We start from the raw sequence: 27,830 nt of genomic DNA on the forward strand, positions 1-27,830 counted from the left end.
GCTGTGAGGTCAGTATCATTCTCCAACCCGAGCTCCGAAGTGTCTTGAGTCTCGGGCACAGGGCTGGTATTCGGGCCACTATGCCGTCAGTGCTCAGCTGTCTGGGGGGCACCGGCTCTGGAACTGGCTGGGGGCGGGGGGCTCCAGATGGATCGGCACCACCTCTGGCAGGTCCTGTCAGACATAAGACGACATGTATGATTAGAGACAGCAGGTCAGGGGGTTGTGTGTGTGTGTGTGTGTGGCGGGTGGGGGGGGGGGGGTCAGGGGGTGTGGGCTGAGAGGGGTAAGGGTTGAAGGGGGTGGGGGAGGGTTGGGGGTGAGGGGTGAGGGGGCTGCGGGAGATATGGGGGGAGGGGGGGGGAGTACTGTCCACACATGTGTCATGGCGATCTGCAATAAAGCAGGGTCTCACTTCCTCGTCAGCTGCCAAACTCCACCTCAGTGACCTCCCTTTCCTCCGGGATGCCGATTACGTCCCGTGCCCTCTGCTCGGGCATGGTGAGGGGCTGCAGTTCTAGTGGTCTACTCTGGCTTTCTCCCACTAGCCCATTTAAAGTAGCTGAATCGGTGTAGTAAAACGCCACAGTTCTCACACCGTCGTCGGCACTTAGTCTCAAAATCGGAGAATCCAGCCTGACACATCTGGAAAGCACTCCGTCAGTATAACGCAGGAGTGTTAGCCTTAGTTCTGACTCTGAAACAAGGGGGCTACCAACTGAGTCAGAGTTATCACTAAAGGAACTCTGCAATTGATCCGTACAGACCAGAAGGCTTCACGCTTCATTTATAGATTGCACTATGTTGATTCTGGAAAAGGCAATACTCGGGGAGCAAGTTTGTCTCGTCGTGTTTGGTGTTAAAGATGGGAACGTCAGCGGAGTTGAGCAGTGTGAGCAGGGGGGCTGCTGCTCCTGACCACCATCTAGTGACGTCTGCTGCAAAATGCATGTTCAAACATTGGCTAAACACCACAGTCAGGCTTATCACAGTGTTACCAATCCTATAGGATTGTCCTGGGCCGAGAACATACTGCACTGCACCACCCTCCCCCTGCCCCACCCACCCCCAGCAGATGCAGCGGGCCATTTAAATTATTGTGTACTTCAACGGGACCGTAATATCCCACTGAGCAAGAGGGGCTGTTAAAGTCCTGGGGCTGGAATCTCCAGGAATGAAAGATTAAGCCTCCTGACACTGCTGCGTGCAACCCAGTAGAAAAATCAGAAGGTCGATCTTGCCCTAACTCTCACCAGGCGAGGTGCTGCTGGCAGGCGTTTTGAATGTGTCATTTCTGGCTGTTCATTGGCAAATGTATTTGTATGAGTTGTGTTTCTCGGCATGAGGACCGTTGTTCCATTTAATGGCACAGGAGCATCCATCCACAATTATCCTCACAGCATTGCTGATCAGAATCTTGTCACAATTGAGAGGTGTTGAGTAAAACCCAAGGGTTGAATAATACGGAAGGTAATGTTCTCCCTGTGGCGGATTAGGGTAACTTGGACTGACGTTTGGAAAAGATCGCCTCGGGCTATTGAGGCCTGAGGTGCCAAGATCATTTGTGATTTAGGATTTGGCAAACACGAAATCCATTCGAAAATTGAGTTCCGAAGAAGAGTCATATTGGACTCGCAACGTTAACTCTGATTCACTTTTCCGCGGATCATGCCAGACCTGCTGAGTTTCTCCGGCACTTTCTATCTTTTATTTCAGAGTTTCCAGCGCCTGCAGTACGTTGCATTTACAAAATTATGTTGTGCATTCTGAATAAAATTGTTTGTTGTGCCTGAGAACAGCTCCCTCGTTAAATGTTTACTTAGAGGATATTGCAAAAATTAGACAGGAAAGCAATATGACAAGTAGATGAATATTGAATGGTCAATATTTAGCCATGATGCACTGCAGTCTCACGGCGCCAAGGTCCCAGGTTCGATCCCGGCTCTGGGTCACTGTCCGTGTGGAGTTTGCACATTCTCCCCGTGTTTGCGTGGGTTTCGCCCCCACAACCCAAAGATGTGCAGGGTAGGTGGATTGAACATTCTAAATTGCCCCTTAAATTGGAAAAAATGAATTGGGTACTCTAAATTTAAAAAAAAAATTTTTAGCCATGATAAGCCGAGAAAGAAAGTCCCTGGAGGTATCCACGTACATTGTGTCAACCTTGTCTCCATTAAATAATATTCACGGAATAGATTTGGTTTTACGAAAGTTCTTACTCATCTAATTGTCAGACGATTTCCTTTCTCTGAAACTTTAGTTATTGGCAAGATGAGTGCATAAACTAGTGGGATGAATGGGTGGGTTGGAATTAAGCACAGCCAAGAAGGAGCTAGTACACTTTGGTAGCAAAAAGGAGATGGAGGGAAGAAAACAGAAAATTCTGCTACCACCCAGCAGGTCAGGCAACAATAATGGAGAGAGAAGTGGAGTCAATGGGCGGGATTCTCCGGCCTCCCAGCCACATGTTTATCGGTGGTGGGAGGCGGCGCGCTGTTCGCCGGCGGCAGGATTCTCTGCTCCCACTGGTGTCAATAGGAATTCCCATTGAAAGCCACCCTACACCGTCGGGAGAGCTACTGGTGGGCATGCACTGACCAGAGCATCCCACCACCAGCGAAAGGCTAATGTTTCAGGTCAATATTCTACCATTGGGCTGTCCCATCTCTCTCTATTCTATTCCACTCTATTTCTCTCTTCAGAGAACCTGCTGAATATTTCAACATTTTCGGTTGTTAATTCATATTTCCAGCATCCACAGTATTTTGCTTTCATACAATTGGGAAGAGGGAATTATCTAACTCTCACCGGCGGGCGATTCGTGGGCAAATCGGTTGCTTTAACTGGCGGCATGTGGCACACTGGTTAGCACTGCTGCCCACGGCGCTGAGGACCCGGGTTCGAATCCCGGCCCTGTGTGGAGTTTGCACATTCTCCCCGTGTCTGCGTGGGTTTCACCCCCACAACCCAAAGATGTGCAGGTTAGGCGGATTGGCCACTCAAAATTGCCCCTTAATTGGAAAAAAAAATCTCTAAATTTAAATAAAATATATTTTTTAAAAATGGTTGCATTAAGCTGTTCATTTAAGAATACATTTGCATGCGCTGTATTTAATTGACAGCATTAACCCATTGGTTCCCTATCCTCCGCAGAATGCTGGCCGCTTCCTGAGGTGGATCCAGATTGTTGTCCAGCTTTGATGTTTTATTTAACCTTGAGTTGACCGTCCAGAGATATACTGTGAACAGCTTTGGTCCCCTTATCTAATGAAAGATATACTGGCATTGGAGGCAGTCCAGAGAAGGTTCGCTAAGTTGATCCTGGGTATGGAGGGATTTTCTTATGAGGAGAGATTGATTAGAATTGAAGAATCCCTACAATGCAGAAGGAGGCCATTCGGCCCATTGGGTCTGCACCAACTCTCCAAAAGAGCACCCTACATTGGCCCTCACCCCTGCCCTATCTCCGTAACCCCACCTAACATTTGGACACTTCGGGGCAATTTAGCATGGCCAATCCACCTAACCTGCATATCTTTGAACACAGGGAGAAAGTGCAAACTCGGAATCGAACCCAGGCCCAGGTGCTGTGCGGCAGCAGTACCAAATACTGTGCTGGGCCGCCATGGTTGGGCCTATACTCATTGAGTTTAGGAGAATGAGCTTGGTGACTCGACGTTGCCATTGAATCTTGTGAAGGCCTCTTGAGAGATTTGAGACGCTGGAAATGTCTCGAGAGATTTAACGGTATCTTGCTGGGTGAGGTCCAGACTAATATATTTAAGTGAGCCATAATGACTCACTTAAATATGTCTGCGCCGGATTCTCTGGGCGCCTGGCAACTAACGGTCGCACCTGGGACACCTCGGCAGGGCACCATTTAGCTATGATTTCCACAAATGTGTACCAGTCTTATCAGCAACTGCGGGGGTCTCCCAGGCCATTTGAAATCCCAGAGTGGTTGGGCTCGAGACAGACTGGCTCTCCCTTTGACATCCGGACACCTTGGCAATACCAGTTTGGCACCTTAGAACTGCCTCTGGGGCACCCTGACAGTGCCACCCTGGCAGTGCCAAGATGTCCGGGTGCTACGTTGCCCAGGATCGGACCCAGGGTTCCTGGCCCATAAGAGATGGGTGAAGAGGGTGTTTTGTTATGCTCTTGACGTAGCATAAGCTGCTTCCTTGATGTGCACTCTGACAAAGGAAGGTTCAGACTTGGAGATAGCTTTAACACATTTATTAAACTGTTAACGATTCTCCTACTTGGATTCAACTCTCCTGTTAATCCTGCTATAGCTACTCAGACTGACTAACCAGTCTGCTACAATCCACGTGGTGGGTGTAATGTGTTTCAATCAACCCTATCTGTACTCACCAAGTGTCTCCACTGGAAAGAGACTGAGCATGTGTGCTGGGTCCTTATATATGGGTTGGTGTAATGCCCCCCTGTGGTAGTGCCACATCTGGGTGTGTCGTGACTGCCCATTGGTCGTGTCCTATCTTACTGACCTATTGGTTGAATGTCTGTGTGTCATGTCTCTGGTGCTCCCTCTAGTGTCTAGCTAGGTGTAGTGTATGTACATTAACCCCTTGTGTATTTACAGTGATGCATATCACCACATCCCCCTTTTCTCGTGTTACGTATTTTCCAAACAGTTCTGAAGATAATTGAACAAAATAGGTCGATAAGTGATGACATGTACAAATCATGATGAGTGATGATTACACAATGAGTCCAAATAATGTGTATGAGTCCAAAGTTCATTAATTATTATGGTCGAGTGGCTTTCTTGTTTGGTTGGTGAGTTGGTGATGCTGATGGTGGCATTGCTTTGTAAACACCATCAGTGTCCCTGTGCTGACGGAACCAAGAAGTGGTCAAATCACTTTGTTGTCTGAGGTGGACTCTTTTTTTCTTCCGATGCTTGTGGTAGCGATGTATGTAATCTGTGTCGTCCTGCCATGGTATGTCATTGTACTGGGCTGTGCAGAAACAGTGTCCCGCATTTGCAGAGTTGTACCATGTCGTACCAGTCGTAGTTCCATTGGTGTTGTTTTTGTCGTGCTTGTTGTCGACATTGTTGCCTTTGGTACGCTTCTTGCTATTGTCTTTGACGTTGTTGTTGTGTTGGTTGGTTTTGTTGCCGTGTTTGTTGCGCTCAATGACCACACTCTGTGGATAATACGAGTCCTTCACACAGTTACTTGTGTAAGCATGCTTTGTGGCATCTGCTGTTTCCTTGAGCGTGCCATCACTGAGTTTGTGGCGCTCCCCGTCTGGAGTCATGTCCGGCTTACTGGAATCAGCTTTGGCTTGTCGATGCTCCCCTTCTGGAGTCTGGTGTGGTTCACCTGAATCAGCTTTGGTTTCTTGATGCTCCCCATCCGGAGTCATTTCAGGTTCACTTGAATGTTCTGAGGTTTCGTGATGCTCCCCGTCCGGAGTCAAAACGTTCAGGAATTCATTTGCTTGTGGAAAACTCGAGCGGATGAGGTTTGAATCAATGTGGTGTCACCGGAGTCACCAGTAGTCTCATTGTGATTGTCGAGTGACTCTGTACATTCTAGCTGAGGTCTGTCACGTTGCACATCTGGTATGGGAAGTGGGATGCCATCGTCACTTGTCGCACATACAGTGGGTAGAGCCTCAGTGTCTTCTTGTCATTCACTTAAGCTGGGTAGACCGTCAGAGTCTTCTTCTGGTGGCTCAAATAATCTGGGTGGACTGTCATAGTCTGCTTGCTGTACACTTGAGCGTGGTAGACTGTCATAGTCTTCCTGTTGTTCACTTGAGCGTGGTAGACTGTCATAGTCTTCTTGCTGTTCAGTTGAGCGTGGTAGACTGTCATAGTCTTCTTGCTGTTCACTTGAGCATGGCAGACTGTCATAGTCTTCTTGCTGTTCACTGGTTGCTCAGAGGAGGTTGCGAGACCCTCATGGTCTTGTTCATGCAAGGACTGCGCTCTGGAGTCTTGCGTTCCTTCCATCGTGGAGTCCGTCCACGAGCTCGCTGTGGAGGCTTGTGTCACTCCCTCTGTGGAGTCTTGCAGCGTTCCTTGTGTGGAATCATGCATTGGTCTCGCTGTGGAGACTGTCATCGCTTTCTGTGTGGAGGCTGGGACCCTTCGTGGTGCGTGGACCACTCTCTGTGTGGAGTTGGGGACTCTTCGCGGTGCGTGGACCACTTCCTGTATGGAGTCGGGGACTCTTCGCGGTGCGTGGACCACTTTCTGTATGGAGTCGGGGACTCTTCGCGGTGCGTGGACCATTCTCTGTGTGGCAGCAGGCCGCTCTCTGTGGGCTTGTACCGTTCTCTGTGTCTTGGAGTCAGGCCGTAGCATAATCCTGCACTCACGAGTCGGGATGTCATAAATGCTGGGCTGAGGATTCCCCAATCCGAAGAACTCGTCGTCGGGGTCTTCAATGTACAACAACACCTCTAGTTGTGGTTCGGATTTGGGACTGGGGTAGCCACCTCCCAAGTTGAAATCTTCGTCTGAGTCGTTGTCTTCCAAGACCATATCATCTTCTAGGGCAGTGCTAACTGCTTGTTGCAGGGTTCTGCGGAGGTTACTTTCAGCTACTGGTCGAAGTTCAGGCATTGTGCTGTCGTTCCAGGTGAAATAATCTTGTTTTGAGGCTTTAAAAAATGTTTTTCTTGTTTTGGGACATTTCCCCTTTAAGTGGGCGTGGTCCGGGGCCTCTGACGTCACAACGCTTGTGACGTAGAGCGTAGGAAGCGATTGCGCATGCGCACATCGCTGTTCCTTTACTTTGCGCATTTCTCTCAACTGTGCATGTGCGGCACCTTTTCCAAGATGGCCACCAATCAAAATTGTCGTTCGCTGCTCGCCCACCCCGGCCTCGTGATAAGTATTGGCGCCTCTTTTACCGTTTTCTGTTGGTTTCTTTGTCTTTTCCTCGCAGAATCGTTCGAACTTGTCCAGGACTATCTGGAATTCACTCTTGTCTTGTCCTTTGGAGAACTTGAATGTTTTGAAGATTTCTTCTGCTCTAGCACCTGCGATGGTGAGCAGAAGCTCTGTCTATTCAGCATCGGCCACATCTTGTAGGTCGGCTGCTATCAGGAAGATCTCAAACCTTTCCCTCAATGCACGCCAGTTTGCACTGAGATTGCCGTGACACCTGAGCCGCTGTGGAACGGAATCTCGAACATCATCTTGCCTGGGTGCTGTTGCTGGTTGTCACTGTTTGCTGAGTAGAAACTATATGGATTTTAACAGTCACTCACTGGTACCATGTTTTGTTATGCTCTTGTCGTAGCATAAGCTGCTTCCTTGATGTGCACTCTGACAAAGGAAGGTTCAGACTTGGAGATAGCTTTAACACATTTATTAAACTGTTAACGATTCTCCTACTTGGATTCGACGCTACTGTTAATCCTGCTATAGCTACTCAGACTGACTAACCAGTCTGCTACAATCCACGTGGTGGGTGTGATGTGTTTCAATCAACCCTATCTGTACTCACTAAGTGTCTCCACTGGAATCGGAGAGATAGGGGGCGCGATTCTCCACTCCCGCGCCTGTTTGGAGAATCGCCTGGCGCGCCATTTTCCCCCGCGACGCCGGTCCGATGCCCTCCCACGATGCACCCAAGCGCAAGAACGGGCCCGTCGAGTTCTGCGTGGCACAGGCCGGAGAATCGCCCGGGACACCCAAAATGGCGATTCTCCGCTACACCCGCTATTCTCCGGCCCGATGGGCTGAGCGGCCTGACCAAAGTGATGGCTTCCCGCCGGCGCCATCCACACCTGGTCGCTGCCGGCAGGAACAGCGCGGGAACGCTGGGGGGGGGGGCGGCCTGTGGGCAGGCGAGGGGGGTTCTTTCACGGGGTTGCACTCAAAAGGGGTCTGGCCCGCGATCGGTGCCCACCGATCGGCGGGCCGGCCTCTCTGAAGGAGGACCTCCTTTCCTCCGCCGCCCCGCAAGATCCATCCGACATCTTCTTGCGGGGCGGCCTCGGGGAGGAGGGCAACCACGCATGCGTGGGTTGGCGCCGGCTGGCGTCAGCCAACCCACGCATGCGCAGGTGATGCCAGTTAGGCGGCGGATGACGCGGCGCCGCTTATATGCGTGCTGACGTCGCTGCTTTAGTGACACGCCCCCCGAGTTTCTCGCGGCCCCGATCCTAGCCCATTTACGGGCCCTGAATCGGTCGAGATCGGGGCCGTTTCGCGCCGTTGTGAACCTCGACTGTGTTCACGACGGCATGGGCACTTAGTCGCGGGAGCGGAGAATCGCGCCCCATGTGTGCTGTGTCCTTATATATGGGTTGGTGTAATGCCCCCTGTGGTAGTGCCATGTCTGGGTGTGTCGAGACTGCAATTGGTCGTGTCCTATCTTACTGACCTGTTGGTTGGATGTCTGTGTGTCATGTTTCTGGTGCTCCCTCTAGTGTCTAGCTAGGTGTAGTGTATCTACATTAACCCCTTGTGTATTTACAGTGATGCATATCACCACAGAGGGGGGGCTCGATGACTCTGGAAGAGGTAAGTTGGGTGCAGTGGGGAGGTGGGGGGGGGGCGGGGGGGGTCACGGGGGGGGGGGAGCTTGAGCCTGAGGGATTGAAAGATTGGGGTAACATTAGAAAATGGCGCCCGGATCTACAAATACTCTTCCTGCAGTGGCTAGCTGAGCTCGTCAGTGCAGGAAATGTAAGTGAGGCCTCGCTGGGGCATTCCCTACTGAGGCCAAAAAAAAGTGGGATCTTCCTTAGTGCTGCAGGGTCTCTGTTTTTGTCCCATTAACCGGGCCCGATATTTCCTCTTGTAGGAGAGCCTGGAACCAGAGGGCATACACAATCTCAGAATAAGGGGTCTCCCATTTCAGACAGAGATGAGGAGGAATTTATTTCTCAGAGGATAGTGAATCTGTGGAATTTGTTACTGCAGAGAGCTGGAGGGGTTGAGTCATTAAGTTTGTTCAAGGCCGAGATAGACAGATTTTTAATCAGTAACGGAATCAAGGGTTATGGGGATAAGGCGGGAAAGTAGATGTTGAGGATTATCAGATCAGTCATAGTCTCATTGAATGGGTGAGCAGAGGCGATGGAACGAATAGCCTACTTCTGCTCTTCCATCTTCTGGTCTTATATAAGGGGCTGGTTTAGCACAGTGGGCTAAACAGCTGGCTTATAATGCAGCACAAGGCCAGCAGCACGGGTTCAATTCCCGTACCGGCCTCCCCGAACAGGCGCCGGAATGTGGCGACTAAGGGCTTTTCACAGTAACCTCATTGAAGCCTACTTGTGACAAGAAGTGATTATTATTAATCCTCTCCATCACCCAGATCATCTGTCTCCACCTTTGCAATATCATCTGTCTCCGCCTCTACCACAGTCCACCGTCCTGCTGAAACATTAATCCAAGACTTTGTTACCTTAGGAATCAACTAGTGCAATCTCTCCAAGACACCTTGTATCCTCTATCAAATTCAGCTCATCTAAGATTCTGCTGCCTGCATCCTGACTTGCACCAATCTCTATTCACCCATCATCCCTGTGCTTAACCAACTACTTTGGTTTCCGGTCTGGCAATGCCTTGATTTTAAAATATGTCTTTTTGTTCACAACTTCAATGGCCTTGCTGCTATCTCTGTAATCTGCTCCAGTCCGATTGTCAACCAACAACCCTGAATTCTGGCCTCTTCTGTCTCCAGATTCCTTCACTCCTTTGTTGGTAGACATGTCTTTAACCGTCTCGGCCCATAAACTGCTCTGGAAATCCCCCCCTAAACTTCGCTGTCTCTACCTCTCCCTTCGCCTTTGAAAATCCAGCTCTTTGAAGAAGTTTCTGGTCACGAATTCCAATATTTCCTTACGTGGTGATGGGTCACATTTTATCTGATAATGGTCCAGTGAAACACCCTGGGATGATTTACTACATTACACTGTAGAAACTGAAGTTGTTGTTGAGGGAGGAGAACAGATAATCAACAGGACTTGGGATTCCAGAAACAGAAAGCCTTAACAATCAGCGGCAGGATTCTCCATCGGCCGTTGCTGAAATCGGGAAACACAATTGGGCGGAGAATCAGTTCCGACGCAGAAATCGCGTTGGGCGTCAATTTCACGCCAAATCACAAATTTCCATTGCCTCGACAGTGGTGTCAATGCGTACCGGAACGCACGAACAGTAAACACTGTTTGCATATCATTAGCGGGCCTAACCCGGTATTCTCCGGGGACTCAGCGATTCTCTGCCTCCAATGGGTTGAGTTCCTGACGGCGCTGTTCACTTGTACTTTTAAAAAGCAGCAAACCAGCGTCGTGGCTGATGAGAGAGAGAGAGAGAAGGTAGGACACGGAGAGGCGCAACTGCGGGCTGCCGGGCCGGACACTGGACGGGCTGGCTGGGGTGGGGTAGGGCCCTGCCAGCTGGAGGGGTATGGGGGTGAAGGGGAAATGGGCCGTGTGCCTGGGGTGAGCCCCCCGCACGTGACTGGGACCGTGTCCATGCACGGACCGCCCTCTCATGAAACAAACACAATGAAAAATGGCTAATTGTGCGTCATTCCAAGTTTAAAATGGGCGGGATTTACCGACCAACCCGCCGCGTGTTTTTGGGCGGTGGAGAGGGCTCGCCAGCGGGATTTACCGAACCTGCCATATTCCATGGGATTTCCCGGTGCCTGCTCCCCTTGTCGCCGGGAAACCTGTGCGTCGGTGGGGGACCGGAACATCCCGTCAGTGTGAACAGCCGGTACATTGCGCCCAATGAGTTACACAGAATGATGGTGAAACTTTATTGGCGTGCAAACCTTAGATTTGGGCACCTCACCCTCAGAACGAAGTATCAGCGTTGGAGATACCCCAGCCATGATTTACCAGAATAATGCAGGAAATGGACGGACTGCATTGTGACTGGGAGGAAAAGAGTTAAAGGGATGATTTAAGTAAGAAAGGGGATTGATAAGGTAGGTGAGCACTGACTCCTTCTAAAAGGGAAACCCAAAATGTGGGAATATATTCTTTGAATTGATATTAAGCCAAATAAAAGCAGATTCAGGTGACAACAGCTCCAAAGAAAGGCTGGCGAGAACGTGAGGAACAATTGCCAGAGGCACAAAATCTAGGAACATGGGCGTCATTCTCTGACCCCCCGCCGGGTCGGAGAATGGCCGTAGGCCGCCTTGAATCCAGTCCCCGCCCCCGCCGAAGTCTCCGGTACCGGAGATTGGGCGGGGGCGGGAATCGGGCCGCGCCAGTTGGCGGGACGCCCCGTTCAATTCTCCGGCCCGGATGGGCCGAACTCCCGCCCAGAAAATGCCTGGTATTTACCGGCGGGACCAGGCGGCGTGGGCGGGCTCCGGGGTCCTGGGGGGGGCGCGGGGCGATCTGACCCCGGGGGGTGCCCCCACGGTGGCCTGGCCCGCGATCGGGGCCCACCGATCCGCGGGCGGGCCTGTGCCGCGGGGGCGCTCTTTCCCTTCCGCCTCCGCTACGGCCTCCACCATGGCGGAGGCGGAAGAGACTCTCCCCACTGCGCATGCGCGGGAAACTGACAGCGGCCGCTGACGCTCCCGCGCATGTGCCAGGAAACTGTCAGCGGCCGCTGATGCTCCCGCGCATACACCGCATTTCCGCGCCAGCTGGCGGGAGGACAAACGCCATTTCCGCCAGCTGGCGGGGCGGAAATCCCTCCGGCGTCAGCCTAGCCCCTCAATGTTGGGGCTCGGCCCCCAAAGATGCGGAGCATTCCGCACCTTTGGGCCGGCGCGATGCCCGTCTGATTGGCGCCGTGTTTGGCGCCAGTCGGCGGACATCGCGCCGTTGGGGGAGAATTTCGCCCCATGTTCTGAAAAATAAATAAGGGTCGGGATTCTCCCAGTCCGGAGCCTGGCCGGAGAATCCCCGCAACCGGGCCACGCCTCCCCGATGCCGGCACGCAATTCTCCGCGGAACGGAGAATCAGCACCATTGGCGCCGGCGAGTTTGGCGCGGTGTCTGTCGCAGGCCGCTGTACGTGGCTGGCCCACCGATTCTCCGGCCCGGATGGGCCGAGCGGCCCCTCTAAAAAGGCAGAGTCCCGCCAGCCGGCGGGAACTCTGCGCGCCGGGTTCGGGGGCGGCCTGTGGTGGTGGGGGGGAGGGGGATCTGACCCCAGGGGGGGCCTCCGATGGGGCCTGGCCCGCGATCGGGGCCCACCGATCGGTGGGCCGGCCCCTCTCGCTCCCCGGGCCTATTTTCTTCCGCACCGGCCCCTGAACTCCCACGTCATGTTGCGTCGGGGCCGGCGCCACTGCGCATGCACGGATCCTGCGGCACCCAGTTCACACCGGGATGGGAGGCTGGAGCGGCGTGAACCGCTCCAGCGGCATGCTGGCCCCCTGTAGGGGCCAGAATCGGTACTCACAGCGGCCCATTCACGCCGTTGTGAAACACGGCGGCGTTTCCGGCGGCGTGGACACTTTGCCGCCGAATGGGAGAATCCCGCCCAAGATGCTTACCTGGAAAGTGAGGATGCACTAAGCAATATGAAGAAGGCAGAGAATTTAGACTGAAAATATCTACCAAGAAAAGAGCATGTTTGATGTGTTAAATGGTCATGTACTTTACCTTATGGCACTAATGCTAAATACCATCTTATGAGAGGTCAAATAAAGGTAAGAATGTGTTGTGTCCTATAGCCCCAGGGTCACATTGCTCACAGTTTGATAATTCAGTTTTGTTTGTCCTGAAATGCTGACCTTTTTTTTAAAACAAATTTTAATGTGGCCAATTCACCTACCCTGCACATCTTTGGGTTGTGGGGGTGAAACCCACGCATACACGGGGAGATTGTGCAAACGTCACACGGACAGTGACCCAGAGCCGGAATTGAACCTGGGACCTCAGCGCCGTGAGGCAGCAGCACTAACCACTGCGCCACTGTGCTGCCTGAAATGCTGAACTGGCTGTTGCAAATGTTCCAATCACTTTTTAGCCTTTTGTTCCATGAAAAAAAACTGTAATCAGTCTTTCTTTTCACCGGGGCAGCTGAGACCTGAATATAACCCTCACTGTGAGAACTAACATAATAGTGTATTCCACTGAACTGACCCAAAGCCCTAATTAAGGGAGATGTTAGGGACAACACTTGATGTTCTTTCACAGTTGACCACTTATCTTGTTATCTTGTTCAAGCTGACGTGTTATACAAAGTTGTCCCTTTACGTGACAGCTATTTGACTGATGTTCTGAATGTAGTTGACAAATTACTCTGGTTATTCATAACGCCAGTGGAGCAGAACCTTATGATGCCAAGCGGGTGATCAAGATAAGCTGAAAATATTTGTTCTTAGCTGCATCTTAATTGCCATGTGCAAGTATCCTGCAACGCAGTTTCCTGATATGCTGATATGTTGAAACACATCCCATTCGCCCAATATCCCTATGCTCATGCATTGGCTCCTGCTCCATGTATGTGTTGGAATCCTCATTCCAGTTTCAGATTCATCCATGGCCTCTCCCCCTCCCTATAATCTCCTCTAGCCATGCAACCCTTTGAGATCTCTGCACTCCCCCAATTCTGGCCTCTTAAGCATCCCCGAGTTTAATTGCTCCACCATTAGCAGCCATTCTATCAGCCACACTAAGTTCTGAAATTCCTTTCCTAAACATCTCCACTTCCATCCCCTCGCTCCCTTATAATGATCCTTAAAACCTATCCCATTGACCAAGCCTTTTGTCACCAATTGTTCAAGTGTCTGGGTGTTAAATCTTGTTGGAAAGGATTCCTGTGAAGTGCCTTGGGGTATTTTACTAGGTGCTGTTTAAACACAAGTTGTTGTTGAATCACTAATCTTTATTTTTAACACTGATTTAAACACCCTCCTGAATTTAGAGGAGTATGCTCTTCCAGTTTCATATTTCAAAGCATTCATGCAAAATTGTTTGAATATTTCCAAGTTCCTACCAGACTTTTCAATCCACACTGAGGACATTATTAATGAACTGAAAGCCATGCTTATTTTTCTTACCCTCATTATTGCTTAGCCAATTGGGCCAATATTAGCAGCATATTGCATGGAAAGCCTGAGGTGGTATTGTCCAAGAGTGACAAATGGTTCCTACTGAAGGTGGGATTCAGGGCTGGGTTTGGGATGTTAGGATAACAGTCAAGGATTTCTGTATTTTATATGGCCAAAATCTCCGAAGCAGTCATAGATGCCAAGAATACACGTGGAACAATGTTCATTAACTACCTCAGGGACGATTACAAGTTATCCTTTGATAAAATACTCTGAAAACAAAAGAAAACAAATATTACCTAAGGTTTTCTCTATTTTTTAACAGCTTATCTTAATTTTTTGATAACTTGGTGAAAGCAATTGGGTTGGAGGGCTCATGGACTCCTTTCAAGCCTTTCCCAATGCCCCCCTACACCCATTTATTGTCCAGTCTAGACTACATGGCCAGTTTCCCCATAGCCCCACCTGGAGTTGCGATAACCGCCAATTGGCATTCCTCTATATGGCACAGCTTGGGTTTCAGCATGAGCAGAGTGCAGGTTGACACCTTTATCATACACCTTCATGGCTGTCAGCATTAGTACTGTAGTGATCAGTGCCACTGTACCACAGGGTGACAACAAATTAATGTCATCCCCTGAGTCTAAAGGAGAAATTTCCAATTTTCAATCATCCCATTCCTTGGCTTAATTAGCAAGTAGGCAGATGCATAAAGAAGCAAAAAAATAAATAAAGCTTTTCAACAAGCTGCACCGATCATTCTTTACTCAAAGGTAAACGTTCGTTTATACTTTTGCAGGTGCCTCCTAGAGGGAAATGTCAAGTAAGTCAATGACCAGTAATGTGACCAATAAAAATGACCCCAAGTCCATCAACTCCAGAGTCTTCATTGGTAACCTAAACACAGCCATTGTGAAGAAGGCAGATGTGGAGGCCATCTTTGGCAAGTACGGCAAGATAGTGGGGTGCTCTGTACACAAAGGATACGCGTTTGTGCAGTACGTGTTTGAACGGAACGCCAGAGCAGCTGTGGCGGGGGAACACAACAGGATAGTGGCTGGGCAGCCATTGGGTGAGTAATAACACAAAGCTACGTGGAAGGAGAGAATTAAAGAAACCATTTTCACATGAAAGCTTCTGGTCTTATGTGATTGGCAGGTACCCTGTTGATGAGAATTAACAGTGATGTGACTGTGACTCATATTCGGATTAGCAGTAGACTTGCTTTTCAATCATTGTGTTGGATGTTGTCCTCCTTTGCACCATTTCTCACCCTTCTTCGACCAACTTCTTTTGTCTCACATACATTTAAGATCAGGTTAATACCCAGCAATTTGCTGAGCATAGGTATTAAAAACTTTGGGCAAATGAGACTTCAGTCATGAATAAAAACTGCAAATGCTGGAAATAAGAAGCAGGATTGGCACCATCTGTGGAGAGAGGACGTTTCTCAGGACCTTTCTTCAGGGCAAAAGAGACAATGTAATAGATTGGAAACAAGTGAAAGAGAGGATGGGGTGAGGAAGGATGAAAGGTCTGTGGTATAGGGGAGGGCGGGAGAGATTAACTGTCAAAAGATTTATTGGGACTAAAGGCAAAGGGAGTGGAAATGATTGCCGTGAAGAAACAAAGGGGGAAATTTTCTGGTCCCACCCATTCCAAGACCAGGAATTCCTCCTCGAGGTCAACAGATCTTTCTATAGTCCGTCAAATTTTCCATTCCCCTGCCCGCCCTCCCAATCCTCCTCCCCACTGATCGCAATGATACCTGTGGTGGGCGGGGCGGGAAATTTTACCTCAAAGGATTTGTTCAGAGTGGGTGTGAATGGAGAATAATGAACCAATGCGTTTAAAAACAAAAGAAAACATGACCGAGTTTACGGACTGATGTTGTTAAACACAATGTGGGTGTCCAGAAGGCTTTAAAGTGCCGAATCGGAAGATGAGATGCTGTTCCTCCAAATTTTTATAATCTTTATTGTCACAAGTAGGCTTACATTAACACTGCAATATAGTTACTGTGAAAAGCCCCTAGTCGCCACACTCCAGCGCCTGTTCGGGTACACAGAGGGAGAATTCAGAATGTCCAAGTTACCGAACAGCACGTCTTTCAGGACTTGTGGGAGGAAACCGGACCACCAGGAGGAAACCCACGCAGACACGGGGAGAACATGCTGACTGCGCGCAGACAGTGCCCCAAGCTGGGAATCGAACCTGGGATCCTGGAGCTGTGAAGCAACAGTGCTACCCACTGTGCTACTGTGCTGCTCACAATTGTGCAGAACTTCACTGGAACAGTGTAGCAGGCCGAGGATGGAGATAATCCTGCCCCAAGCATGCTTGCCATTCTAATTTTCCATCTTGCTCTCACATGGATATCTCCAACCTCAGCATACTGCATTGTTCAAATGAAGAAACAACACAAAATTGAAGAACAGCACCTCATCTTCCGATTGGTACAGCTGTCTGCATTCAACAATTTTAGAATGTAAACTCAGATCCCCAATCTTGTTTTTCACATTTATTGCTGTTGGACACAGTTGTTCACTGTCCTACCATTCACACCCACTCTGGACAAGTCCTCAAGGTAAAGCAAAATACTGTGGGTGCTGGAAATCTGAAATAAAGGGGTGGATGCTCTACAGCCACTACTGGTAGTTAGGTTCCTGATCTGGCGGAGAATTAATCTGTCGTGCAAAACATGGAATTGGCACCCTGACCCAATGCACCAATCTCCTGCTGTTGATGACAGCAAGCACGCCCATGCAGGGGCAGGATGCAAATGAGCCATTTGAATCCATTTGCATCTGATAAAGGGGTGGGAAACCCGATTCTCCACCCGCTGTGATGCTCCGACACTCTCGGTCCGGAATCAAGTGGGATTGGCCCAAGTATTTTCAAGCATGGCCCTGATGCGATGGACCCCGTGGTGGATTAAAGGGGTAAGGATTTGATGTTGGTCCTCCTCCCCGCAATGGAAATCCTGCCCACCACATCCTCCAGCTCCCATCAACCCCCCCCGCAGGCCCAACAGAGACCCATTTCAGATCCCCAAATCAGAGACACCCCATCAGTGACCCCAATATCAGAGGCCCCCACTTCAGAGACCCCCCATCAGAGCCCCCCATTAATCACCTCTGCCTGGAAGATAAAGAGCACTGCAGACAATAGCGTGAAAAATCATTGTTTTTTCACTTACAAACCCCTCACACCTGCTGCCTCAGAAAGAAGTATTGAAAGCAGCAGCTGTCATTTCATCAAAAGCCAAAACACACACCGCAAAGTTTTGCTCTGCGAGGCTTCTATTCACTTTCAAAGAGAAATAGCTTTTAGTAGACTGTAACTGACAGGGTAAAAGCTTCCAGACAGCCAGATATCTGGATTGTTTGTTTTCATTTCCCTTCATGCTTGAATGCATCTCAAGTACCCTGCTGTGGAGCTAACCACAATGTTTATAATTATTTAGCTATGATTTGCAGGTCCTCACCACATCAAAACAAGTCAAGTGCTTTCTGCTGAGAAAAAGAGGAAATGAAAGCACTTAGCTCCAGGGTGCTGCCAAACCCACTGAGTATTTCCTCACTGTTGAGTTTTGATGTCTGCACAAATCATTTGTTCCTTTATCACAGCCATTACCATTCCCTTTGGCTATTGTACCATGGAATCATTTCTCAGTTATTGGCCAGAATTCTCTGGGAATTCACTAGCGGTGGGAGTCTCTGGTCCCGCCACCAGCATAAACCAAATTGTGGGTTTCCCTGCAGAGTGAGGTGGCTTCAATGGGAAATCTCACAGACAAGTGGCAGGAGCAGAGAATCCCGCTGGCAGCAAAGAGCGTGCTACCTCCCGCCGTCGAGAAACATGAGGCTGGGGGACCGGAGAATCCTGCCCAATGCCTCTCACCCTCCACACTATCACAAACTTTGTCCTTCGTCCCCCCCCCCCGTCCTTTTCACTTGCTTAAAAGTTGTTAGGAAAGGTTCTGCCAGACCTGATGAGCATTTCCAACACTTTAAGTGTTTTTATTTCTGATTTCCAACAGTAATTTGCTTTGATCTTGGTGAAATTTCAACCTGACCTCAGTCACGATCTGTTATCATTGAGCACCAGTGCACTGGGTTGGCGGGGGGGGGGGGGGGGGGGGGGGGAGTGGGGGAGGGGGGGCTGCAGCTTCCATAACTTTGGCATCTGGTCAAATGAGTTCAAAGATGTCACCAGTTGGCAACATAATTGAGATCACTGTCTGTTTGTAAAAGTTTACAGGAATATGTATTTATGCATGCGGTCTCATTTATCACCAGAATCTCAAGTTAATGCCTTATGGTTGCTGCTTCCTCTTATTTGTTTGCACTCTTTGCAAAGCAAGCTTTCCACACACTAATTTGTAACCTCCTGCTAAACACTGTGCATTGTGAGAGCAAACGTCCCTTAGGTGCCAGGAACAACACCTCCACATTTGTCATTGTAGCTAAGAAGCCAGATATGTGAGGCACTGGTATTCTACAGAGCTTTAAGGGTTGTGATGGGTCTTCGGTCCTGGAAACCTGGCAAGAGTCATGTACAGGCCCCAGATGCTGAATGATCAATGAGCCCTTCGAGATGCAAATAATGGACCTGTGCAACAGCGGAGAAAGCTTGGTAACTCTGGAGCCTAAAGCAGCCACTGATGAGGAAGTCCTTTCAGTTTTGTGATTGATGTGAAAACTGACTTTAGTCAGTACCCCTCAACATTTGTATTGACCCGACGCAGTGATGTATTATTTTTTTGAATGGTCACATGCCTTGTGCATTAAGCACAAAGTAATAGGATTGTTCCACCGGTCTACCATCCTCGACAGGGAACTTATTAATTGTTTGGTTTGTGTATGCATGTGTTCAGCTGCTGCATTGTGTCCCAACTTTTATCCCATTGAAGGGTCAAGAGCCACAGTGCCAAACATCAGTGAGGCTGGAGAAAGCCGTGACTTCAATTCAATATTTATCCATGATGTGGTTTTTATAAGGCTGAATATTGTACAGTGAATGGATGCCTGAGGGAGCTCAGGAGCTATCGAAAGATTTTTGCCTTCTGAATTGACCAGTTCTGTCCATTTTCACTGGCAGTAATACATGCACGTCAAACTTATTGAGCCTTCAGTCATGCGGCCGTGAAATCCATTATCAGGTTAACCTGTTACAAGTTTACCATAATTTAGCAAAGTTACAGTTTAATCCACCTGCAAACAAGGTGCCACTGTACGAATGAAGATATGCAATACCCTAAAGCAGCATGTGATCTACAACACAAGGCAGAGCTCCATATCAGTGAATTAGTCTACGAGAATAATTACAGCACCATTTGGTATAGAGGTGGATTTGGCCGGTCACTCAAATGATCCCTTTAACTAGTTGATTTGTAGAGATGATTCCCATGTGTTGAACTGCCCAGAACTGCCTTGCACACCATTAAAAAAAGGTCATAAGATCCTATAGCACCTACAGGGGGGCCAATTATGTCCATGACAGCTCTTTGAAGAAAGCAATCCAATTAGTCCTGCTCCTCTGCTCTTTCCACATAGTCCGACACTGTTCTCCTTTATCAATAACCAACTTTTCCTTCCCCACCATCGACTCTTCTAATTTAATAAAACGTGTAAACGTGTTCAGTAACGTGATGGTGGCTTGGGGGAGCCAAAATATTCACTGATTTTGGCAGGATGAAAATCAGGCAGGCTTTAGAACAAATGGTTGATGCTCTTACACCCAGACCGCAAGGATGACCATCTTCCCCAAGTTCAGTCCGATACCAGCGCCACTGCAAAATTACCGGCACGGTGGCACAGTGGTTAGCACTGCTGCCTCACTGCACCAGGGACCCAGGTTCGATTCCAACCTTGGTTGGTGACTGTGTGGAATTTCCACTTTCTCCCAGTGTCTGCCTGGGTTTCCTCTGGTGATCCGATTTCCTCGCACAGTCTAAAGATGTGCAGGTTACGATTAACCATGCAAAATTGTCCCTTTGTGTCCAAAGGTTGGGTGGGGTTACAGGGATAGGGCGGGGGAATAGGCTGCTCTTTTGGGAGGCCAGCGCAGATCGATGGCCTCCTTCTGCACTATAGGGATTCTATGATTCTAATACCGCTTGGCACTAACTGCCAATGTAAAAAGCTAAGATTAATCAGCTCCTCACAGTTCCTAGAACCACTCATCATCGCCGTTGGTCAACACCAGAGTAAAGCATCAAATTGATCAGAACAACCAACGGACAGCCTGCAGCTCAGGCTCAAATGGTTTTGAGCCTCGATATTGGGGGAGGAGGTGGCACAGCGGTATTGCCACTGGACTAGTAATCTCAAATCCCAGGATAATAGTCTGGGCACCAAGGGTGCAATTCGCACCACTACAGATGGTGAAATTTGCATTCAATGAATATCTGCAATTAAAAGTCTAATGAACCCATTGCCCATTGTTGTAGAAACACATCTTGTTCGCTAATGTCCTTTGGGGAAGGAAATCTGCAGTCCTTACCTGGTCTGGCCTACATGTGACTCCCGACCCACAGCAATGTGGTTGACACCCAAGTGCCCTCTGAAATGAACTAGCAAGCCACTCAGTTCAGTTCAAAGGCAATTAGGGTTGGCCAATAACTGCTGGCCAAGCCAGCGACACCCACATCCCATGAATGAATTTTTTTTAAATGACATGATTATAAAACATGAACGCATGATCTGTTTTTGTGCAGGTCAAGCTGCTACATAAATATTGTACCGATGTGGTCGACTGCATTCTCACCGTCATTCGAGCAAGCAACATGTACTTTCTAGGAGTTCAAGACAGTCATGACCAGTTGTTACATAATGGAGTCAGAATGGATCTGTGCTCCTGCACATTAAGACCAGTTCCAACGTCACCAGTGTTTTCAGTCTGGGGCCATGTCGATCTTCCTGTGCCTGCACCAAGAATTATTTTGCCATTCCACTTTAATTTATTCTGTGTTTCGTCTTTTTTAATGTGACTGATTTCTCATTCACGTTCCAAAATAAGGAAGCCTGCCATACCAGACGGAAACATGGTTAAACCCAGCTGGAGTACAATCTGTTCAAACCAAAATATTGGCGTGTGTTTAGTCAAGAGTTGCAGGGAACTTGAATCAGGAAATCTCTACTGGTATTACAGGTTTATTAAACTAGATTCCTGGCACAAATATTGGCACAATATTTCTTTTGATTATAATCAGATGCAAAAATTTTGTGCAGAACACTTAAATTACTAGTTTGAAGTGAACGCTAAAGTTTAGAGTGTGTAACAAAACAATACCACTAATATAAGCCAGGTGCTGGGTTTTAGCAAGAAGTGTGAGATCACCTTCAGGAGGCAGCCTCTGCCCCTGCATAGCATTGCAACACATACCTGCAGTCTGGTGTGAAGCAACGATTATGAAGTTCCCCAGTGACCCACCGTTAGCATGCCAAAGTTTCTATTACCTTTTTATCAGCTTGAAAATTTCACGAGCATGCTGCCACAAATTCGTGCAAGCGTGTATTCAGGTTCTGTTGAGTCTGAGCAAAGAGGAAGTTGATAGTTAGCACTGTACCATGGTTCACTCGGCCCCAAAATTACAGCCACGTGCCTGCATTATAACTGCTGCCTAAAGTCTTAGGCCTTTTTGAGGGGGGAGGTGGGTGGGATAGAGTACATATTTATTCCTCTCGCAATGTTCCCAATAGTTCCTACAGGCCAAACCCACGTAAGCTATTCCTCTTTCAGGATCTGTGCTTAGAGGTCCGATGCAGTCGCATACAACTTTAACAATAGAACTGCGACATTATTCCGCAGGGCTCATATTGTTAAAATCTGACATTCATATCAAATGCACTGGCTCATAAACCTATTTATATTTGGAGAACCAAAATACAAGAGGATTCAGCAAATGGGAAGAGGACAGCCAGGAGCATAAGGCTAATTGACAGGTGAAACCAAGAGATTAAATGTGTGTTTGTTGTTGACTACTGCATAAAGGTGGTAGATTCTTTTCAAATGTAACTTGAGGCGGGTTGTTACAGATTTGGCTTGAAGAGTTAGGGGTTTTTCTTCACTCAAGCTCAGGAGGTTAAAGGGTGACCCATTTGGGGGTCTTCAGAATTATGAAGAGTTATGACGAGCTGATCAGTAAAATCGTTTATTTCATGAAAGAAATGAAAGGGAAGGTTAGAGAACAATTCCTTCACACAGCGGGTGGTTGAAGTGAAGGATTTTCCATCGCTAACCATTATTGTTTGCAGCAAACTACCCAGCCTTCAGAACAGTGACCACGACACCACACAACCCTGCCATGGCAATCTCTGCCAGATCATCGACATACCACCATTACACGTGAGAACACCACCCACCAGGTACGCGGGACATACTCGTGCGACTCGGCCAATGTTGTCTACCTCATACGCTGCAGGAAAGGATGTCCCGAAGCGTGGTACATTGGCAAAACCATGCAGACGCTGCGACAACGAATGAACGGACATCCCGCGGACAATCACCATGCAGGAATGTTCCCTTCCAGTCGGGGAACACTTCAGCAGTCAAGGGCATTCAGCCTCTGATCTCCGGGTAAGCGTTCTCCAAGGCGGCCTTCAGGACGCGCAACAATGCAGAATCGCCGAGCAGAAGCTTATAGCCAAGTTCCGCACACATAAGTGCGGCCTCAACCGGGACCTGGGATTCATGTTGCATTACATTCATCCTCCACCATCTGGCCTGCGAAATCCTACCAACTGTCCTGGCTTGACACAATTCACACCTCTTTAACCTGGGGTTACCCCATCTCTGGATCTTTAAAGATTTAATCACCTGCTAATGCTCGCATTCCAAGCATTGTCTGGCATCTTTGAATCTGTCTATATGTATGTTTCTTCAACCTTCAACCACGGACAAACTTTACCGCAAACCCACGGATAACCTCACGATGCTCCACTTCTCCAGCTTCCACCCTAAACACATTAAAGAAGCCATCCCCTATGGACAAGCGCTCCGTATACACAGGATCTGCTCAGACGTGGAGGAGCGTAACAGACATCTACAGACGTTGAAAGATGCCCTCGTACGAACGGGATATGGCACTCGACTCATCGATAGACAGTTCCAACGACATTCATCCCCCACCATCTGGCCTGCGAAATCCTACCAACTGTCCTGGCTTGACACAATTCACACCTCTTTAACCTGGGGTTACCCCATCTCTGGATCTGTAAGGATTTAATCACCTGCTAATGGTCGCATTCCTAGCATTGTTTGGCATCTTTGAATTTGTCTATATATGTGTTTCTGGAACAGACCTCTTCATTCATCTGAGGAAGGAGCAGCGCTCCAAAAGCTAGTGACATCGAAACAAACCTGTTGGACTTTAACCTGGTGTTGTAAGACTTCGTACTATGCTCACCCCAGTCCAACGCCGGCATCTCCACATCATGTATGTTTCTGGACATTGTTTCATTCACCTGAGGAAGGAGCAGCGCTCCGAAAGCTAGTGACATCGAAACAAACCTGTTGGACTTTAACCTGGTGTTGTAAGACTTCTTACTGTGCTCACCCCAGTCCAACGCCGGCATCTCCACATCATGGCAACCATTCTTGAAGCAGAGAATGTAAATTGATTCAGAGGGGTGTTAGATTGTTGTTTGAAAAGAGGGCTATTGAAGGAGATGGTGACCGAATAGAAGGATGACTACTGTTGAGAGAATTATGGTCGATGGAGGTAATTATCAGTTTGTGTGCTGAAATTTGAACAATTCCATAAAATCAACATTAAATAGAAATTGAATCACAGGCCTAGATTTTCACAATGGCAGAGGAGGCCGAAACCCAGAAGTCCAGCCTCCAGACTTGTCTGATTTTTGTTACCCAGGCGTGGGCAACACAACATGCGCAGATCAGACCTGGTAGGAGCAGGTCTTAACTTTACAGAGTCCTTCGGGGAGATGAGGCTCCATTTTCAAGAGGTTGGGCACCCCTATGTGTTTTGTCCTGGGACACATTTGTGGAGAGGTAATGTGCCCTATGGGAGAGGACAGGTGCCCTTTACAATTGTTGAAAGTGGACAGAACTGTGTGGAAAAGATGCATAAACTTATTAGAACTGCCAAAAGAACTGTCGAAAGCAGCTGTCAAGCTGTCAAGGCATTAAAAACTCCGACACTTTAAATCTTTGAAAAAGATGTGGGGCGGGATCCTCCAACCCACCGCACTGGTTTTCAGGTGCAGCGTGCCCCCGCCCGCAGCGGGATTCTCCATCCTGCCAGCCAGCCAATGGGGTTTCCCAATGTGGGCTCCCCACGCCGTCGGAAAATCCATGGCCGTGAATGCGCCACCAGTGAAACGGAGGATCCCGCCAACGGAGAATCCAGCCCGTGGCGTGTTAAAGAAGGTTACTTGATATTACATTCTGCCTATTGACATAAACCTGAAGTTTATCATTACTGGGTTAGTGTTAAATGAATGATTTCACAAGCTTCCATTTTGCAGTTTAATTGACAGCTCCAAATAGTTATGGATTCTTTGATGTGGGGTTATGAACTCAAATAGAGGGCAGCACGGTGGCCTACGGCGCTGTGGACCTGGGTTCGAATTCCGACTCTGGGCACTGTCCGTGTGGAGTTTACACATTCTCCCTGTGTTTGCATGGGTTTCACCCCCACAACCCAAAATGTGCAGGTTCGGTGGATTGGCCACGCTAAATTGCCCCTTAATTGGAAAAAAAATAATTGGGTACTCAAAAATTAATTTAAAAAATGAATTCAAATACATGTTTTACAAATAATTAAGCACTTGAATTAAATGTTTGTTTACTTATTGGGGATTATGTAGTTGAAGGATTGTAATCTTTTAATATTTTTTCAGTGTCAGGTTCAGATTGAAAACCGGCGTGTAGTTCTCCATCTGCACAGACCAATTTTCTCCCCAGATGTGAACCTCTCCGAGTAAACAAAATGAGTGGGCCGGGTGTACACCATCACTCAGGTGGGGCACGGCCTGATAGAGTCAAAAGGCCACATACACAGATCACTTGCTTCAACATACTCCACATCTTAAAGGGTGCCCTGATCAGCACCGAAGTGAAACCCACCCTTGCCGCCATGCCTCCACCGCCCCCCCCCCCCCCCCCAATACCCAGCATGTGGTGGAGGCTGGCTATTGGGTGCAGTGCTGGACCAAATTCTGGGGAATGAAGCTGGACAGGTGATTGAGATGTTGCATTTTGAGGGGAGCATTTTAGTAATAGTGACCACAACATAGTAAAATTTAAGATTGTTATGGAAAAAGAAATAGGCAAGTTTCAAAAAAACGTTTTGTATTGGGGGGAGCAGATTTTAGTAAAATAAGGCAAAATCTGGCCAAGTTAGACTGGGAAGAGTTACTTGTGGGGAAATCTACAAAAGATCAGTGGAGGGCATTCAAAAAGGAAACGGGGAGGGTACAGGCTCAACATGTTCACTCTAGGGTGATAAGAAGGAGTAACAAGTCCTGAGAACCATGGATGACCAGATTTATTCAGGGTTCGATGGGAAGAAAAAGAGTGGTTTTTAGCAGGTTAGAGGGGAGCAAATCAGCAGAGGAATATTAGTGGAGTTACAGAAAGTGCAGGATGGAGCTTAAGAAAGCAATTAGGAGCGCAAAGAGGGGCTATGAGAAAGCTCTGGCTGGTAAAAGTAGAGAAAATCCCAAGCTATTCTATAAGTATATCAACGGGAAGAGAATAACCAGGGAAAGAATAGGGCCCATTAGGGACCAAGGGGGCAATCTGTGGGTGGAGCCAGAGGACATTGGTAGCGTGTTGAACAAATACTTCACATCTGTCTTCACCCAAGAGAATGAGAATGCAGGTATGGAACTCAGGGAGAGAGACTGTGAAGTTCTTGAGCAAATTGTCACAGGGAGTGACAAGGTATTGGAAATGGACAAAACTCCAGGTCTGGATGAATTGTGTCCCAGGCTGCTATGGGAGGTGAGGGAAGAGATTGCAGGGGCTCTGACCCAATTTTTTGATTCCTCTCTGGCCACGGGGTGGGGATGGGTGGGAGGGGGGGACTGCCTGAGGACTGGAGAACAGCTACTGTGGTTCCACTATTTAAGAAGGATTGTAGAGACAAGGCAGGGAACTACAAACCAGTGAGATTCACATCAGTGGTTGGGAAGCTACTGGAGAAGATTCTGAAGGAGAGTATCTATCTCCACTTGGATAGGCAAGGTTTGATCAGGGATAGTCAGCATGGCTTTGTTGGAGGGAGGTCATTTGATTACATTTTTGAGGCGGTGACCAGGTGTGTAGATGAGGATAGTACAGTTGATGTAGTTTATGGATTTCAGCAAAGAATTTGACAAGGTACCAAATGGGAGACTTATAAAGAAGGTAAACGCACAAGGGATACAGGGTAATTTTATAAGATGGATTCAAAATTGGCTTAGTTGTAGGAGACAGAGGGTGTTGACAAATGGCTGCTGTAGTAACCGGAAACCAATGCCCAGTGGCATACCACAGGGATCCGTGTTGGGTCTCCTATTATTTGTCATTTATATAAATGGCATAAATGACTATGTGGGGGGTAGGATCAGTTGGTTTGTAGATGAAGTTTAACCGGGTGGTTAACAGTGAGTCGAGTGTATTGGGTTACAGGAAGGTAGACGGAATGGTCAAATGGGAAGATAAGTGTCAGATGGAATTTAACCCTGAAAAGTGGGAGGTGATACAGTTTGGAAGGAGACATTTGAGACGGAAATATTCAATGAGAGACATAATACTAGAAAGTTCTGAGGAACAAAGTGACCTTGGCATGTGTTATGGGCCAGGGTTTAGAGAACCCCAAAGTGTATCAAGGAGTTCACCTGACCCACAACTTTTAATGGATTGTGGTATGGAGAGCACATGGCCCACTCTACAGGTGTGGTACAGCAGAAATGGAAAAGTATTTTTTAAAGCAAAACAATGTTTATTCTATGAACTCAAGTTAACCTTTTTAAAACATACAATGAACATCTTAGCAACCATTAATTCGAATACAACCCCCAAAGAATACAACACTAAGTAATGCTTACAATGTCCTTTTAACATCCAGAAGACTTACAAAAAACATAACCTTTAACAGAAGCACATCATGTTAAAGTCACTGCTGAAAACATTCATAATTCTGAATTCACCAAATGATCAAGAGATAGTGGGCTGGATTCTCCGCGAACCGGTGGGGCGGGCCACTGCGACGCCGAGGAATGGCGTGAACCACTCCGACGTCGGGCCACCCCAAAGGTGCGGAATCCTCCGCACCTTCAGGGGATCGGCCAGTGCCGGAGTTCAAGGCGCCGCGCCAGCTGGCGCGGAAGGGCTTGGTGCCATGTCAAGTGGCGCCGAAGGGCCTCCGCTGGCCGGTTCGAATTGGCGTATGCGCGGTAGCGCATGCGCCGGAGCGCCATCGTGTGCTGGCGTCATCCCAGCGCATGCGCAGGGGTGTTCTTCTCTGCCATGGCGGAGGTTGACTGCGGCCGGGGCAGAGGGAAAGAGTGCCCCCACGGTACTGGCCCGCCCGTGGATCGGTGGGCCCCGATTGCGGGCCAGGCCACCGTGGCGGCACCCTCCGGGGCCAGATCCCCTGCGCCCCTCCCCGAGGACTCTGCAGGCCACCCATGGAGCCAGGTCCTACCAGTAAGGACCTGTTGTGATTTACGCCGGCGGGACCCGCCGTAAACGGGCGGCCGCTCGGCCCATAGTGGGCCGGAGAATCGCCGGGGGAGCTGTTGCCAGCGGCCGCCGACCGGCGCAGTGCGATTCCCGCCCCCGCCAAAGCCCCAGCTCCGGAGAATATGGCAGCCGGTGGGGGCGGGATTCGCGACGCCC

General features: G+C 48.7%; 1 protein-coding gene across 5 annotated transcripts in view; it reads left to right on the top strand.

The window, feature by feature from the left end:
* The window catches only part of LOC140430841 (RNA-binding Raly-like protein), a 2,211,286-nt gene that overhangs the window by 1,019,660 nt on the left and 1,163,796 nt on the right, over positions 1 to 27,830 (top strand). For 4 of the 5 annotated variants that reach the window (XM_072518571.1, XM_072518572.1, XM_072518570.1 and 1 more), the window contains one exon: positions 14,776 to 15,048. The exons of the other annotated variant lie outside the window; for it this stretch is intronic. In XM_072518571.1, coding sequence (XP_072374672.1) covers positions 14,793 to 15,048 — 256 coding nt within the window. In that variant the 5' untranslated portion in view covers positions 14,776 to 14,792. The remainder of the gene's footprint in view (positions 1 to 14,775; positions 15,049 to 27,830) is intronic. 5 annotated transcript variants of the gene reach the window in all.

This window comes from Scyliorhinus torazame, chromosome 10, assembly GCF_047496885.1.
Source record: "Scyliorhinus torazame isolate Kashiwa2021f chromosome 10, sScyTor2.1, whole genome shotgun sequence".
NCBI lineage: Eukaryota > Metazoa > Chordata > Chondrichthyes > Carcharhiniformes > Scyliorhinidae > Scyliorhinus > Scyliorhinus torazame.